Source organism: Primulina huaijiensis, chromosome 2 (genome assembly GCF_012295235.1).
Source record: "Primulina huaijiensis isolate GDHJ02 chromosome 2, ASM1229523v2, whole genome shotgun sequence".
NCBI classification, from domain to species: Eukaryota; Viridiplantae; Streptophyta; class Magnoliopsida; order Lamiales; family Gesneriaceae; genus Primulina; species Primulina huaijiensis.
The window spans coordinates 17,338,682-17,352,813 of record NC_133307.1 but is presented as its reverse complement, the minus strand read 5'-3'; the positions used below and the strand labels follow the sequence as shown (position 1 = coordinate 17,352,813).

The 14,132-nt window shown below is 36.7% G+C and overlaps 1 protein-coding gene across 1 annotated transcript; it reads left to right on the top strand.

Annotated features, from left to right (window-relative positions):
- Positions 1-771: 771 nt before the first annotated feature.
- On the top strand, positions 772-13,194 carry LOC140956959 (uncharacterized). The gene is given in 10 exon segments (XM_073413960.1): positions 772-1,700; positions 1,779-2,225; positions 2,677-3,199; positions 3,290-3,718; positions 3,953-3,975; positions 4,553-4,917; positions 4,975-5,173; positions 11,834-12,077; positions 12,453-12,794; positions 12,901-13,194. Coding segments are annotated over 10 exon segments (3,795 nt in total).
- The last annotated feature ends 938 nt before the right edge of the window (positions 13,195-14,132 follow it).

The following is a 14,132-nucleotide window of genomic DNA, read 5'->3' as shown; positions in this document are numbered from 1 at the left end:
TCGGAATTCTTAGAGTGTAAAAAAAAAAAAAGAGTACCAAAAATTCAAAAATTCACCAATAATTCTTTTTCGTATTTTGTTCTATTCCTTTTTGTGAGTCATATACAAGTGTCTCACACCGTCAAAAAAAAAATTATTTACCTTCAAATTGCTTGTCTACGCAGTCTAAGTGAGTCGATCACAATTGTTCACAAGTTGAACTTGATTGTTTGATATTCAAATACAAAGCTTGAATGCACTTTCGAGAGAAACATCAAATTCGAGTGGAAACATTTGAGTGAGAGTGTTAGTTCTTTGGAGTGACTAGTGAGTATTTGTTGTGAGCAAAAAAAAATACGAGGGGAGAGACGAGTGATTTTCTTTGGAGTGACCGTGAGAATTTCGGGCGAGGCATATTTTGTTTTCTACTAACGTTTTTCTTGCAGGTACAAATCTGAAATTTAAATGGAGAGGGAGGTAGGAGACAGTTCTAACCAAGGGTTATCTAAGGTCCAAATGGAGGCATTGTTTGGGCATTTCTCTAGGATGATGAGGGTAGAGTTGGAGCCGTTACACGAGAGGATGAGTAGGCTTGAAGTTAGTACTAGTGGAGCTAAATCTAAGCCTAAGGATTTGGGTAGAGGAGAAGAAGATGAAGAGTATGATTTAGGAGGAGGAGAGGAGAGCCAAAGTGAGAATTGGGGTAGGAATGGAAGAGGTAGAGGATTTGGTAGAGGAAGGAGAGAAGCCACACGAGGTAGATACAATGACGGGAATAGGGAAGATGGTAATATGGGTAGTATTAAGATGAAGATTCCTTCGTTTCATGGGAAATCTGACCCGGAGGCGTACTTAGAATGGGAAAAGAGGGTAGAGTTCATGTTTGAATGTCACCACTACTCCGAACAAAAGAAGGTTAGGCTAGCGGTGGTCGAATTTCTAGACTATGCTCTCATTTGGTGGGATCAATTAGTGACTACTAGGAGGAGGTATAATGAGAGACCCATTGAATCTTGGGATGAGATGAAGAGGGTCATGAGGAAGAGGTTTGTGCCCAACCACTACTATAGGGAGATGTTTAAGAGGCTACAAACTTTGAGGCAAGGGGTGAAGAGTGTTGAGGACTACTATAAGGAGATGGAAGTAGTCATGATTAGGGCCAATATTGAGGAAGATAATGAGGCGACCATGGCACGTTTTCTTTGTGGTTTGAACAGGGAAATCCAAGATCAAGTTGAGCTTCGGCACTACTTGGATCTAGACGAGATGGTGCAAATGGCCATAAAAGTGGAGCAACAACTCAAAAGACGTAGAGTTGGCCGCACCAATCCAACTGGGGGTTCATCATCTTCATGGCGATCAAATGGGGTGAAACGTGAGGAGAACAAGGTGGTGACCAAGCCCAAATTTGAGACCAAACAAGAGGCGCCTAAACAAGGAGTGCAAGGTAAATCTGAAACTCCTTCTAATCGATCTAGAGATGTTAAATGTTTTAGGTGTCAAGGGTTAGGTCATATTTCTAGTGAATGTCCTAATAAAAGGGTAATGATTCTAAATGACTATGGTGAGTATGAGTCTCATAGTGAGGGTGATGATGATGAGATGCCTGCATTAGAGGATCCTGACGAGGGTTATGAGGCAGTTGTAGGTGAAGCACTAGTGACTAGGCGAATTATGAGTGCCCAAGTCAAGGAAGAGGAGACTAACCAAAGAGAGAACTTGTTCCATACTAGGTGTTTTGTGAATCAAAAGGTTTGCAATTTAATCATAGATGGGGGGAGTTGTACTAATGTGGCTAGTGTTGAAATGGTGGAGAAATTGGGGTTACCTACATTAAAGCACCCTCAACCATATAGGCTTCAATGGTTGAATGATTGTGCGGAAGTGAAGGTTAACAAACAAGTGCTAGTGCCTTTTTCTATTGGGAAATATGTGGATGAGGTCTTGTGTGATATGGTACCGATGCATGCTTGTCATATCTTGTTGGGTAGACCGTGGCAATATGATAGGCGAGTGACACATGATGGGTACAAGAATAGGTATTCATTTGTATTGAAGAAAGAATCCATTGTATTACTTCCTTTGTCCCCAAAGCAAGTGTTGGAGGACCATTTGAAAAAAAAGAAGAGAGATGAGGCCGAAAAAAAGAGTGAACTAAAAAGTGAGATGGCTTTTGAAAATAAAAATGAAATGGCTGAAAAAAAAGAGTGATCAAAAAAATGAGACAGCCTTACAAAAGAAAAATGAGAGGAAAGAAAATGAGAGGGAAGAAATTGAGAGGAAAGAGGCCAAAAAGAAATCATATATGGCCCAAAAAGGTGAGTTGAAACAATTGATGCACACACATAAACCACTTGTGTTGATTATTTATAAGGAGATCCTCCTTAACACAAGTGATATAGCCGGGTCTCTTCCGAACATTGTTGTTTCACTTTTGCAGGAATTTGAAGATGTATTTCCGGACGAGTTACCTCAAGGCTTACCACCATTGAGGGGAATCGAGCACCAAATCGATTTCGTGCCTGGGAGTGCATTGCCAAATCGTCCCGCCTATAGGAGCAATCCGGAGGATACTAAGGAGATTCAACGCCAGGTAAGTGAGTTGTTAGAGAGGGGTTTTGTGCGTGAGTCTATGTCTCCTTGTGTTGTCCCTGTTTTATTAGTTCCTAAGAAAGATGGTTCATGGCGTATGTGTGTGGATTGTAGGGCAATCAATAACATAACCATTAAGTATAGGCATCCCATACCTAGACTAGATGATATGTTAGATGAATTGCATGGTGCATGTGTCTTTAGTAAAATTGACTTGAAGAGTGGTTATCACCAAATTAGGATGAGGGAAGGTGATGAGTGGAAAACTGCTTTTAAAACCAAATACGGGTTATATGAGTGGATGGTAATGCCATTTGGCTTAACTAACGCTCCTAGCACCTTTATGAGGTTAATGAATCATGTTTTGCGTGCACACATAGGAAAGTTTGTTGTTTATTTTGATGATATCCTAGTGTATAGCAAAAACTTGGATGAGCATGTTAATCACTTGAGGCTTGTGCTAATCACACTAAGGGCTGAAAATTTGTATGCTAACTTAAAGAAATGTGATTTTTGTACAAGCAAACTTGTCTTTCTTGGTTTTGTGGTAAGTTCACAGGGTATACAAGTTGATGAAGACAAGGTAAGTGCCATTCGAGATTGGCCAACGCCTACTACTGTTGGTCAAGTTCGAAGTTTTCATGGTCTTGCAAGCTTCTATAGGAGGTTTGTAAAAGATTTTAGCACACTGGCAGCACCAATGACGGCGGTGATCAAGAAAAACGTTCCATTCCATTGGGGCGAGGAGCAAGAGAAGTCTTTTAATCTTATTAAGCAAAAGTTAATTAATGCTCCTTTACTTGTTTTACCTGATTTTGCTAATACTTTTGAGATTGAATGTGATGCTTCAGGTGTAGGTATTGGTGGAGTGTTGATGCAGGGAGGACGGCCGGTGGCGTACTTTAGTGAGAAGCTCAATGGAGCAGCGCTGAACTATCCCACGTATGATAAAGAGTTCTACGCACTTGTGAGGACTCTAGAGACGTGGCAGCACTACTTGAGGCCTAAGGAGTTTGTGATTCATACGGATCATGAGTCACTAAAGCACCTCAAGGGGCAACAAAAGCTGAACAAGCGGCATGCAAAGTGGGTGACATTTATAGAGACATTCCCCTACATCATCAAGTACAAACAAGGTAAGGAAAAGGTAGTGGCCGACGCACTATCACTGAGGTACGTACTAATCTCTACCTTGGAATCAAAAATTTTGGGATTTGAGCATGTGAAAGAATTATATGTACTAGATGAGGATTTTAAAGGTGTGTTTGAAACATGTATGCATGGTCCACATGATAAATTTTATTTGCATCATGGTTTCTTATTTAGAGAAGATAAGTTGTGCATCCCTAAATCTTCAATTTGTGAATTACTTGTTAGGGAGGCACATGGGGGTGGTTTAATGGGACATTTTGGTGTGGCTAAAACTCTAAGTGCATTGCATGAACATTTCTATTGGCCACATATGAAACGTGATGTTGAGCGTGTTTGTGAAAAGTGCATAAATTGTAGGCAAGCTAAGTCTAAGACACAACCACATGGATTGTATACACCACTTCCTGTTCCTAGTGAGCCTTGGATTGACATTTCTATGGACTTTATTTTGGGGTTGCCTAAGACTAAGAAGGAGAGGGATTCGATATTTGTTGTTGTCGATAGATTCTCTAAAATGGCACATTTTATAGCTTGTCATAAGATTGATGATGCTTCAAACATTGCGAAGTTGTTCTTTAGAGAAGTCGTTAGGTTGCATGGCATGCCTAGGACTATTGTGTCTGATTGTGATGTTAAATTCTTGAGTTACTTTTGGAAAACATTGTGGGCTAAACTTGGCACTAAATTGTTGTTTTCTACTACTTGTCATCCTCAAACGGATGGACAAACTGAAGTTGTCAATAGGACATTAGGAACACTTTTGCGTGCTATTCTTAAAAAGAACTTGAAGAATTGGGAAAATTGTTGAGTTTGCTTATAATCGTAGTGTGCATTCTACTACAAATTATTCGCCCTTTGAAATTGTGTATGGTTTTAATCCTTTGACTCCGTTAGATTTGATGTCTTTGCCTGTGAGTGAAAGGTTAAACATGGATGGAAAAAAGAAGGCTGAATTTGTTAGGGGTTTGCATGAAAAGGCCAAGGCCAACATCGAGAAGAGAAATGAGCATTATGCCAAGCAAGCCAACAAAAGGAAGAAGAAGGTGATATTTGAGAAAAGAGATTGGGTGTGGCTACACTTGAGGAAGGAAAGGTTTCCTGAGAAGCGACGTTCGAAGCTATTACCCAGGGGCGATGGACCATTCCAAGTTCTTGAGAGGATTAATGACAACGCCTACAAACTCGACCTACCAGGTGAGTACAATGTGAGTTCCACTTTCAATGTTAGTGATTTGTCGTTGTTTGATGTAGGTAATGAGCAAGATTTGAGGACAAATCCTTTTCAAGAAGAGGAGGATGATGCGAACACGGGCGGTCAAGCTCCAAGGAAAGCATGGGATCCTTTGCTGTTGTCGGAGGGACCAGTAACAAGGGGACGACTAAAGAAGTTCAAGGAGGCACTACAGGGAGTCATGAGCAAGCATGAAGGGGTCGTGATGCATGGGAGCACGTTTGGAGACCAAAGGAATATTATTCAAGCATTGTTGAATACGGCCGAGACTACACGGATGTCTACACGGACCTGCACACGGGGTCCGTGCCCTTTATAGCAGAGGATGAAGAATTTGCGTGCCGACACGGACCCAAGCACGGATGAGTACACGGGGTCCGTGTCCTCATACAGTGCGTAAACGGACCCGTACACGGAGGTCAACACGGGGTCCATGTCCTGTGTTTTCTGCGCGGATTTGTTTCCTTTCTAGAGTTTTAATTTTTTTTTGGTGACTAGATTTTATTTATCTTTTGTTTATTAAAACATGTTTGAACGAAAATTAACACAATTGAGATATTATTGAGTTTATACAATAGTTTTGAGTTTTTCTCTCAAACTTTTTCAAAGCTTTGCTTTGTAATCAAAATCAAACTTATCAAAGTTTTAACTTTGTGGCGTTTGTCGATCGTTTTTGTGCGGATTGTCAAGGGCTTGTTCTTTGAAGGTTCGTTATAATTTCGGTTGTTTATTTTCCGTGATTATTTGTTGCTAAACTTTTCGTAGTTTAGAGGTGAAAATCGCACACACACTTGATTCAAAAGACCGCGACAACACATCGATCCTTGCTCGTTATTAAATAGAGGGCGCGATTCGATTTTAATCGTGTTTGCTATTTATTCGTACGAGGATTCGTATCATATGTTGCATGCTTGTTTTTGAAAAGAAAATGATATTAAATGCATGATTTTTATAAAGTGATGATAATATGAAACGTTGAAGGAAGTGAAATAATTGTGACTAATACGATGATATGTTGGAAATTTCGTGAGGGTTATGGTCCCAGTGGGAGCCCGACGATCGTGTTTCCTTGGATACGGATATGTATATGTATACGATAATATGTTAATACGTAAGGCCAAGGCCTAGTTGACCGGTGAGAGTGTTGTTGGTGTCCCCGCCGCCCAGTACTGTGGTTACATGTAGATGGATCCATCGCCCAACACGTAGACGTAGACGTAGATGAAAACGAAAGTCACAATTAACGATCTGAATTCAACGAAAAGAAAAAAAATATGTATATGTTGATGATAATATGAATACGTATATGTTGATGATGATATGAATATGAATATGTTTATGATGGTATGAAAACGTTTATATAAAAGTCTATGAAAATGTTTATGTTTAAAGATGATGCATCATTTTGAAAATGTTTTTATTTATAGTTTATGCATCATGAAAATATTTTTGAAAACGTTTATGGTTAAAGTTTATGCATCTTCATAAAAACGATATTTTAAGTACAAGTATTTTTCACTGTTGCATGTGATTTGTATTATGTATTACTTGTTATCAAGGATATGACGTGTTGAGTCTTTAGACTCACTAGGTGTGATTGATGCAGGTGCTATTGATTATGAATATGTTAATGGAGGTCTTGATGGTTGACTTTGCTGGACTGAAGGTGCACATAACCCGAGGACCGACGCTAGTTTTCCGCACTAGTTATGATTTATGATTTTAAGTTATGTTAAGAATATTTTTATGACCTTTAATTATTTATGAGTTGTTTTTGAGAGGTTATAGTATGGGCTATTTCCTTTGATTTTCAAATGTTAGTTGGTTAATTTATTTTTAAAATGATGTCAAAATATTTTATGGTTCGACCGAATGCTAATTGAGGTTTTAAAAAAACAAATTTTAGCACGTTTTAAGAAAACGATTAAGCAGACGTTTCAGTTGGTATCAGAGCAAAGGTCCTGTAAAGGGTTGTGCCACCATCAGTGCCGGGAAGATCAGTCGTCAAGCCTCAAATTGTAAGTTTACATGCTTTATATGATTTAATATGGTGTTACCTACATAAGTACATGAATTATATGTTTACGTCACATGTTTAATAGTATTATGAGGATATATGATTTATATGCTTTAGAATTTTTTTACGTGAAATAAGACATTATTTGATTTCAACGCATGTTGGTTTTGTGGTGGAATTGGACTATGTTGATTTTTGGGTTTTAGTATTGACGTTCTATTTTTTGGGCTATAATTTAATTGTGAATATTATGAATGTTTTTGGGACACGTAGATTTTCTAAGAAAATATTTATGATTCGTGGTTACTAGTTGAATTAATTTTTGAGAATTAGACGTAAGAAATAATGATTCGAAGACTGCAATGATATTTGAGAGTATAGAAATGTATAAATTGGTATCTTAAGTTTGATTAAAGTTAAGATTGGTTATAGGAATTGATTTTTGAGTAAATAAGTTTAAATTTATCGGAATTTATGTTATGGAAAACCCGTAGAAGATAATTAAGAATGCCAAAAACTTATGGGATAATGGTAGGAATTTTCGAAATTGAGGATCAATTAGGATAATTTTTGAGGTAATTAAGAATTGATTGTTGCAAATATTAAGGAATTTGGGGACTAATTTAGCAATAAGTGCGAATTGAATGAGTTATATGGTAAGAATTTTGAAGATTTAGATTTTTAAGAATATTCAGAACATTGGGATATCTTAGTTTTAGTATTATAAGAAATTTTAATCAAAGTTTTTAAGGATGAAACAATATTAGGCTTGAAAAATCTAAGCGTAAGCGGATGCGTTTGGGATTTTAAAATTAAAAGTTGATAAGTTGATAAATATATTGGGTATAAAATAAGGAAAATAATATACAATAAGTATGGTCATCCATCTTTTAATATTGAGAATCGTAATAAAAAATTGAAATTCAAGGTTATAATAGTAAGAAGCACTAAATCAGTATGGGTCTTTTTAAGTTGCGATTTGAAAATAAGGATTTAGAAGGATTATTTTAATTGGGATCAAGGAGACGTAAGGACATTCTACAACTTAAGTTTTACCAGAATAGCGCAGCGGAAGCCTGGATTTTTGGGATACTAGAACTAAGTCTAAATTTTGGGTTATTAAGGATAAGCGAATTTCGAGGACGAAATTCAATTTAAGGGGGGGAGATTGTAACGCCCAGAAAATTTTAAGGTCCACGTACACCACATGCATGCAATTATTAAATTCTGTTGTATTTTAATTAATTGCTTTAATTGCATTATTTAATTATATTGTGCATATTTGCATGTTTAAAATATATTTTTCTACATGGTTGCATTAAAATGTATTTTTAAAAGTTATTCGAGCTGCGATCGACGAACGGGGACCGAAGGCTGAAAAACGTAAAATGTTTTATTAAATAATTGTTTTTAATTATTTAAAATATGAGTGTTGCTTTTTAGTATTTTTGAAAATATGGGGTTTTGAGGTGATTTTATACGTCGGGACGTAAATTTTATCGGTATTAGTTTTTCAAATAAAATACGAGCTTTTTAGCAATCCGACTAATAAATTCACAAATTTATTTTTACCAAAACCTTGTTAATATTTTATTTAAAACCTAATTAGACTAATGAGCTTAATTTAATTGGCTTATTAGGCCAAAGCCTAATTAGTAGTTAATTAGTGTATAAAATATATTAAACCCTACCCTACTCCCCACAAACAATCGGCCACCCTATTTCAAAATCTGAAAATTCTCTCCTCACCACCCTACACACACACGACACACATACATAGCTTCCAAGAGGGTTTTTCGAAGTTTCAAGTAGAAAGCTAGCCAAGGTGTCCCTCCGTTCTTCGTCGTCAACTGTTATTCGAGCGTATATAACGCAAATGCACGCCATATTTCTTTCTTTCAAACATCATCACACCATAGTAATTTTTTATGCATGATTTTTAAGGAAAAACATAGCACACAAGTTGAATTTTCGTAACTACATGCCTATGTGTTCTAAATTTGTGTTTTTGAATTCCAAAATCATGTTTTATATGTGTTAAAGGGGCTGCCATGATTAGGTCATATTTAGACATTGTTTTACGTGAATTTAGAGGTCTAGAATCACACACAAAAGCAACAAAACGCTGCACAAAAATAGAAAGAAGAAGCCGTAGGTATTGGGTGATCTTTCAAGGTGCAAATTACGGTTGATTGTGCATGGGGCAAGAGGGCTCGACTAGGTTCGGTGGTTGGGTCCTAGGGGTTATGGTTAGGTCCTAGGGAGAGTCCTATGAGGGCTAGGACTCGAAAACCAGGGGCTGGGAGGAGTCCTTACCAAGAAGGACTCCACCCGAGAACTAGAAAGAAAGTAGCACAGGTGTTGCTGTTGTGCAGGAAAAAGGGGCTTGGCCTAAGGGCTTTGGGCTTGGCTAGGCTAGGTCCTTAGGGTCCTAGGAGCGTGCACAAGGGTCGGTCTAGGGTCTGGGACGGCTGGGCTGGCTGCTGGTGCGAGAAACGGGAGGTAGGCGCATGGAAGCAAGGGCTGTGCGTGAAGTGCTGTCAAGGTTCAGTGGGTCGCTGCTTGAGTTCCAAGGCTTGGGTTGGTCTGGATATGGTCTGGTCGTGGTCTAGGGGCAGTAAGGGTCATGGATGGTCGGTGGTTAGGTGGCTGGAAGAGTCCTAGGCAACTAGGAAACCCAATTCAACAAGAACACTACAAACACACACACGTGCAGAGTTTTAAGTAGAGTTCCAGGATGTTTTTGAGCGGGCCAGGGCTGGTTTTTGGGGCAGGGCTTGGTCAGCAGGGTCTCTAGGTGGGTTGGCTAGGTTTTGGCTCGAGGTGGCTGGGGTGTGGTTCGAGTAAATTGGGAGATGGCTCGGTGGGTTCGTTAGTGTGTCAAAAACGAAAGTATTAAAGCTAAAATTGAATCCATGGGTCCACGGGTGTGGCTTATGACTTGGAAGGGTAGAATAAATACTAAAAAGGTTATGTTAAAAATTTGGGATCAAAATAATGAGTTTTGGATTTATTCGAGATTTAATCGCCGCACAAAACGCTAATTAACGAGTTAATTGAAACGCCTAGTTTAAGCTTTATAAAATTATGGAAAATTGTATTTAAGCTTAAATAATTATTATAAGTCTAAGTTTTAAATTTGTTAATTTTATATTAAGGTTTGGTTTAATTCGGGATTAAAACGCAGTAATACGTCGTATTTAGAGAATAAATAAAAGTCCTTGATTTAAGCTAAATAAAATTATGTAAAAATTTATGTAGACTTAAATAATTATTTGGGACATGTTAGAGTCAAGAAATCAAGAAAATAAAAGCCAAAAACGTAAAATGTCAAGTTCAGGGATAAAACGGTCATTTTACACCTAAAAATTAGTTAACGTCATGGCAGTACCCTGAATGCTGTTTTATGTGCTAATATGATTATTTCAAATGTTTATGAAATTTTTATGACATGGATTTTAAATGTTTACGATTTATTATGTCAAAATGTTATTTTATAAGATTATGATTTAATATGTTAAAATGTTTATTTTAAATATTTGAGATTTAAATGCATATTTTAAATGTTTATGATGTTTAAATGTTTATTTAAAAGATTTATGGATTTTTATATGTTGAAAGATTTCTTTTAAAATATTTATGGATTTTTATGAGGAAACGATAACGATAAAAAATATGTTGCATGCTTGTTTTTGAAAAGAAAATGATATTAAATGCATGATTTTTATAAAGTGATGATAATATGCAACGTTGAAGGAAGTGAAATAATTGTGACTAATAAGATGATATGTTGGAAATTTCGTGAGGGTTATGGTCCCAGTGGGAGCCCGACGATCGTTTTTCCTTGGATACGGATATGTATATGTATACGATAATATGTTAATACGTAAGGACAAGGCCTAGTTGACCGGTGAGAGTGTTGTTGGTGCCCCCGCCGCCCAGTACTGTGGTTACATGTAGATGGATCCATCGCCCAACACGTAGACGTAGACGTAGATGAAAACGAAAGTCACAATTAACGATCTGAATTCAACGAAAAGAAAAAAAAAAATGTATATGTTGATGAAAATATGAATACGTATATGTTGATGATGATATGAATATGAATATGTTTATGATGGTATGAAAACGTTTATATAAAAGTCTATGAAAATGTTTATGTTTAAAGATGATGCATCATTTTGAAAATGTTTTTATTTAAAGTTTATGCATCATGAAAATATTTTTGAAAACGTTTATGGTTAAAGTTTATGCATCTTCATAAAAACGATATTTTAAGTACAAGTATTTTTCACTGTTGCATGTGATTTGTATTATGTATTACTTGTTATCAAGGATATGACGTGTTGAGTCTTTAGACTCACTAGGTGTGATTGATGCAGGTGCTATTGATTATGAATATGTTAATGGAGGTCTTGGTGGTTGACTTTGCTGGATTGAAGGTGCACATAACCCGAGGACCGACGCTAGTTTTCCGCACTAGTTATGATTTATGATTTTAAGTTATGTTAAGAATATTTTTATGACTTTTAATTATTTATGAGTTGTTTTTGAGAGGTTATAGTATGGGCTATTTCCTTTGATTTTCAAATGTTAGTTGGTTAATTTATTTTTAAAATGATGTCAAAATATTTTATGGTTCGGCCGAATGCTAAGTGAGGTTTTAAAAAAAAAATTCTAGCACGTTTTAAGGAAACGATTAAGCAGACGTTTCAGTCGAAAAACCTGTACATGTAAACCTCATGCATGATTGAAATAATATAATTATTTAATTAATAACCAAGGTAATGCGTGATATGAAGGCAATGAGCAAACTAAGAAAATAAATTTTTAGTTTTTGAACATAAATTTGACAAGATCAGAATAACATCTGGTGAATCGATGAATGAATTCGATGAACGAGTCAGCAACATTGTCAACGTACTGAATGCACTGGAAAAAATGTATTCAAATAAAGAAGTTGCACTGAAAGTGATGTGTGGTCTTCCCAAGGAGTGGGATGTCAAGACAATGGTCATGCGAGAATCGAAATATCTGAACAAAGTGGAACGTTGTGACTTGTTTACTAATCTAAAAGCATATGAATTCGAGATGCAGACAAGAGAGGTGAATCATCAGTTCCACCAGTCACAAATGCCTTAAGTGCTCTGAAACTGGAGCCAACATTTCAGCTGAGAAGACCTTTGAGCAACTTAGCAATGACGCAATGTCATTGTATTCGGGAGGTTCATGAGGAGGTACCAAGGATCATTCCAAAAGCACTATCACAAGAATGAATCTAAGGATGAACCGAATGATTGCTACAACTGTGGCAAAACTGGTCATTTTATAGCTGACTGTCCCAAGCCGAAGAAGAAGAGCAGAAGATCAATTGAAAAGGGAAAGAAGCCTCTTGAGCACAAAAAGAAATTTAAGGATGACAATAAATCATTCACAAAGAAGCATGAAGCCTTAGTGGCTGAAGAATTTAAATCCAAATAGGCAGAAACTGATAGTGACGCATCAGACTCTGAGAGCTCAAGCAGCTTAAGTGATGAAGAAGAGGTGAAATGTCCTATGGCTAATGATGTTGAAGTGGAATCCAACAGTGAACAGATATTTGATTTCAGTTCAACTGACTTTACACGAGAAGAACTTATTTCAACACTGCATGATATGGTAAACGAGTACCGGAAGCTTGCTCTCTCCTTTGAGGAAGCTAAAGCAAAACAAACTGGTCTTAAAGATGACAAAACTGAAACTGATTGTTCACAATCAGTTGATTTGTCGAATCACAAAAAGGAAATTGCTGAGCTGACAGCTGAAAAGGCTGAGAATCAGTTTGTGATTCAGCAATTAAAGTCTAAAAAATTAAGACTAACTGATCTGATCTAGGTCTGAAACAAGTCATTAGTTACATTGACTGAGATGCAAGGATTGCAAAAATCAGTTGGAGATAAAAACTGATTTACGCTTTACCAGCCAGAGTAAACCTTCATCAAGCAGTACAAAGCCAGAAATTGACATATGCAAAGAGAAATACATTCACTTTGTCAAATCCATTGTAGCACATGAACAACCTGAGCTAAGTAAGCTAGTTGAACAGCCGATTGAAAAGATGAACAAGGCTAACAGACATGTGATTAGATATAGCCCAAAAAGCTCAATTGGTACGAGCAGCTGGTCACCTAAACGGTCCAGTTATAACAAGCAGAACTCTGTGAATGGCTATTGCAATCACTAATATAACTCTAAGCCAGTTCAGAAAAGATATCGGATGAACAACAAGGAAAACAAAGCTAAATCGCATGTTGTATCAACTGCACACGACACACCCCACACAAAAATTAGGTAAATCAATTTGGAACACATCGACTGAAAAGTCATTTCGACTGATCCAAGTCTGTGTTCCTAAAGGACTAATCAGTTCAGGACCCAGATAGATTTGGGTACCAAGTTTATTCATTATATGTGATTGCAGGTTGCAGGTAAACTAATCAAAGATCTAGTCTGGTACTTGGATAATGGATGTTCGAGACAAATGACTGGAGATGCAGATTTGATATCACAACTGGTCAAGTATTCAGGTCTCAAAATCAGTTTTGGAGACGCTTCACAAGGTAGAACTGTGGGTAAGGGAAAGCTTATTCATAGTAACATTATTGTTGATGATGTTCTACTTGTTAACAATCTGAAATATAACTTGATTAGCATTAGTCAGTTATGTGATCATAATTACTCAGTTGAGTTTAATAAACATGATTGCTATGTTAAAAACATAACTGGTAACATTATTATGACAGTCAATAGATGTTGCAACACATATAAGGTCACTTGGAGTAATAAACTTAATGAACCGGTTTTTTTCTTCTTCTTCAAATCAATTTAAAAACTGGTTATGACATAAGAAATTGAACCAAAGTTGGTCAAATTTATAACTCATATTTAGCTTATATCGAAATCAAACTAGCATGTCCTAATAATTCTCTGAACTTTCATCATTTAAGATTTTTAAATAAAACTAACCAAATATAAACATAAAAAGAAAATAACAGAACAAAACATAATTTTTGTTGGTTTCAAATCCACAAGTCTCGGCCAGTGTCTTTTTTCTTCTCAATTTCCACATCTAAACCATTCATCACAATTTATTACTAATTGATTATTACATGTAAGGGTACA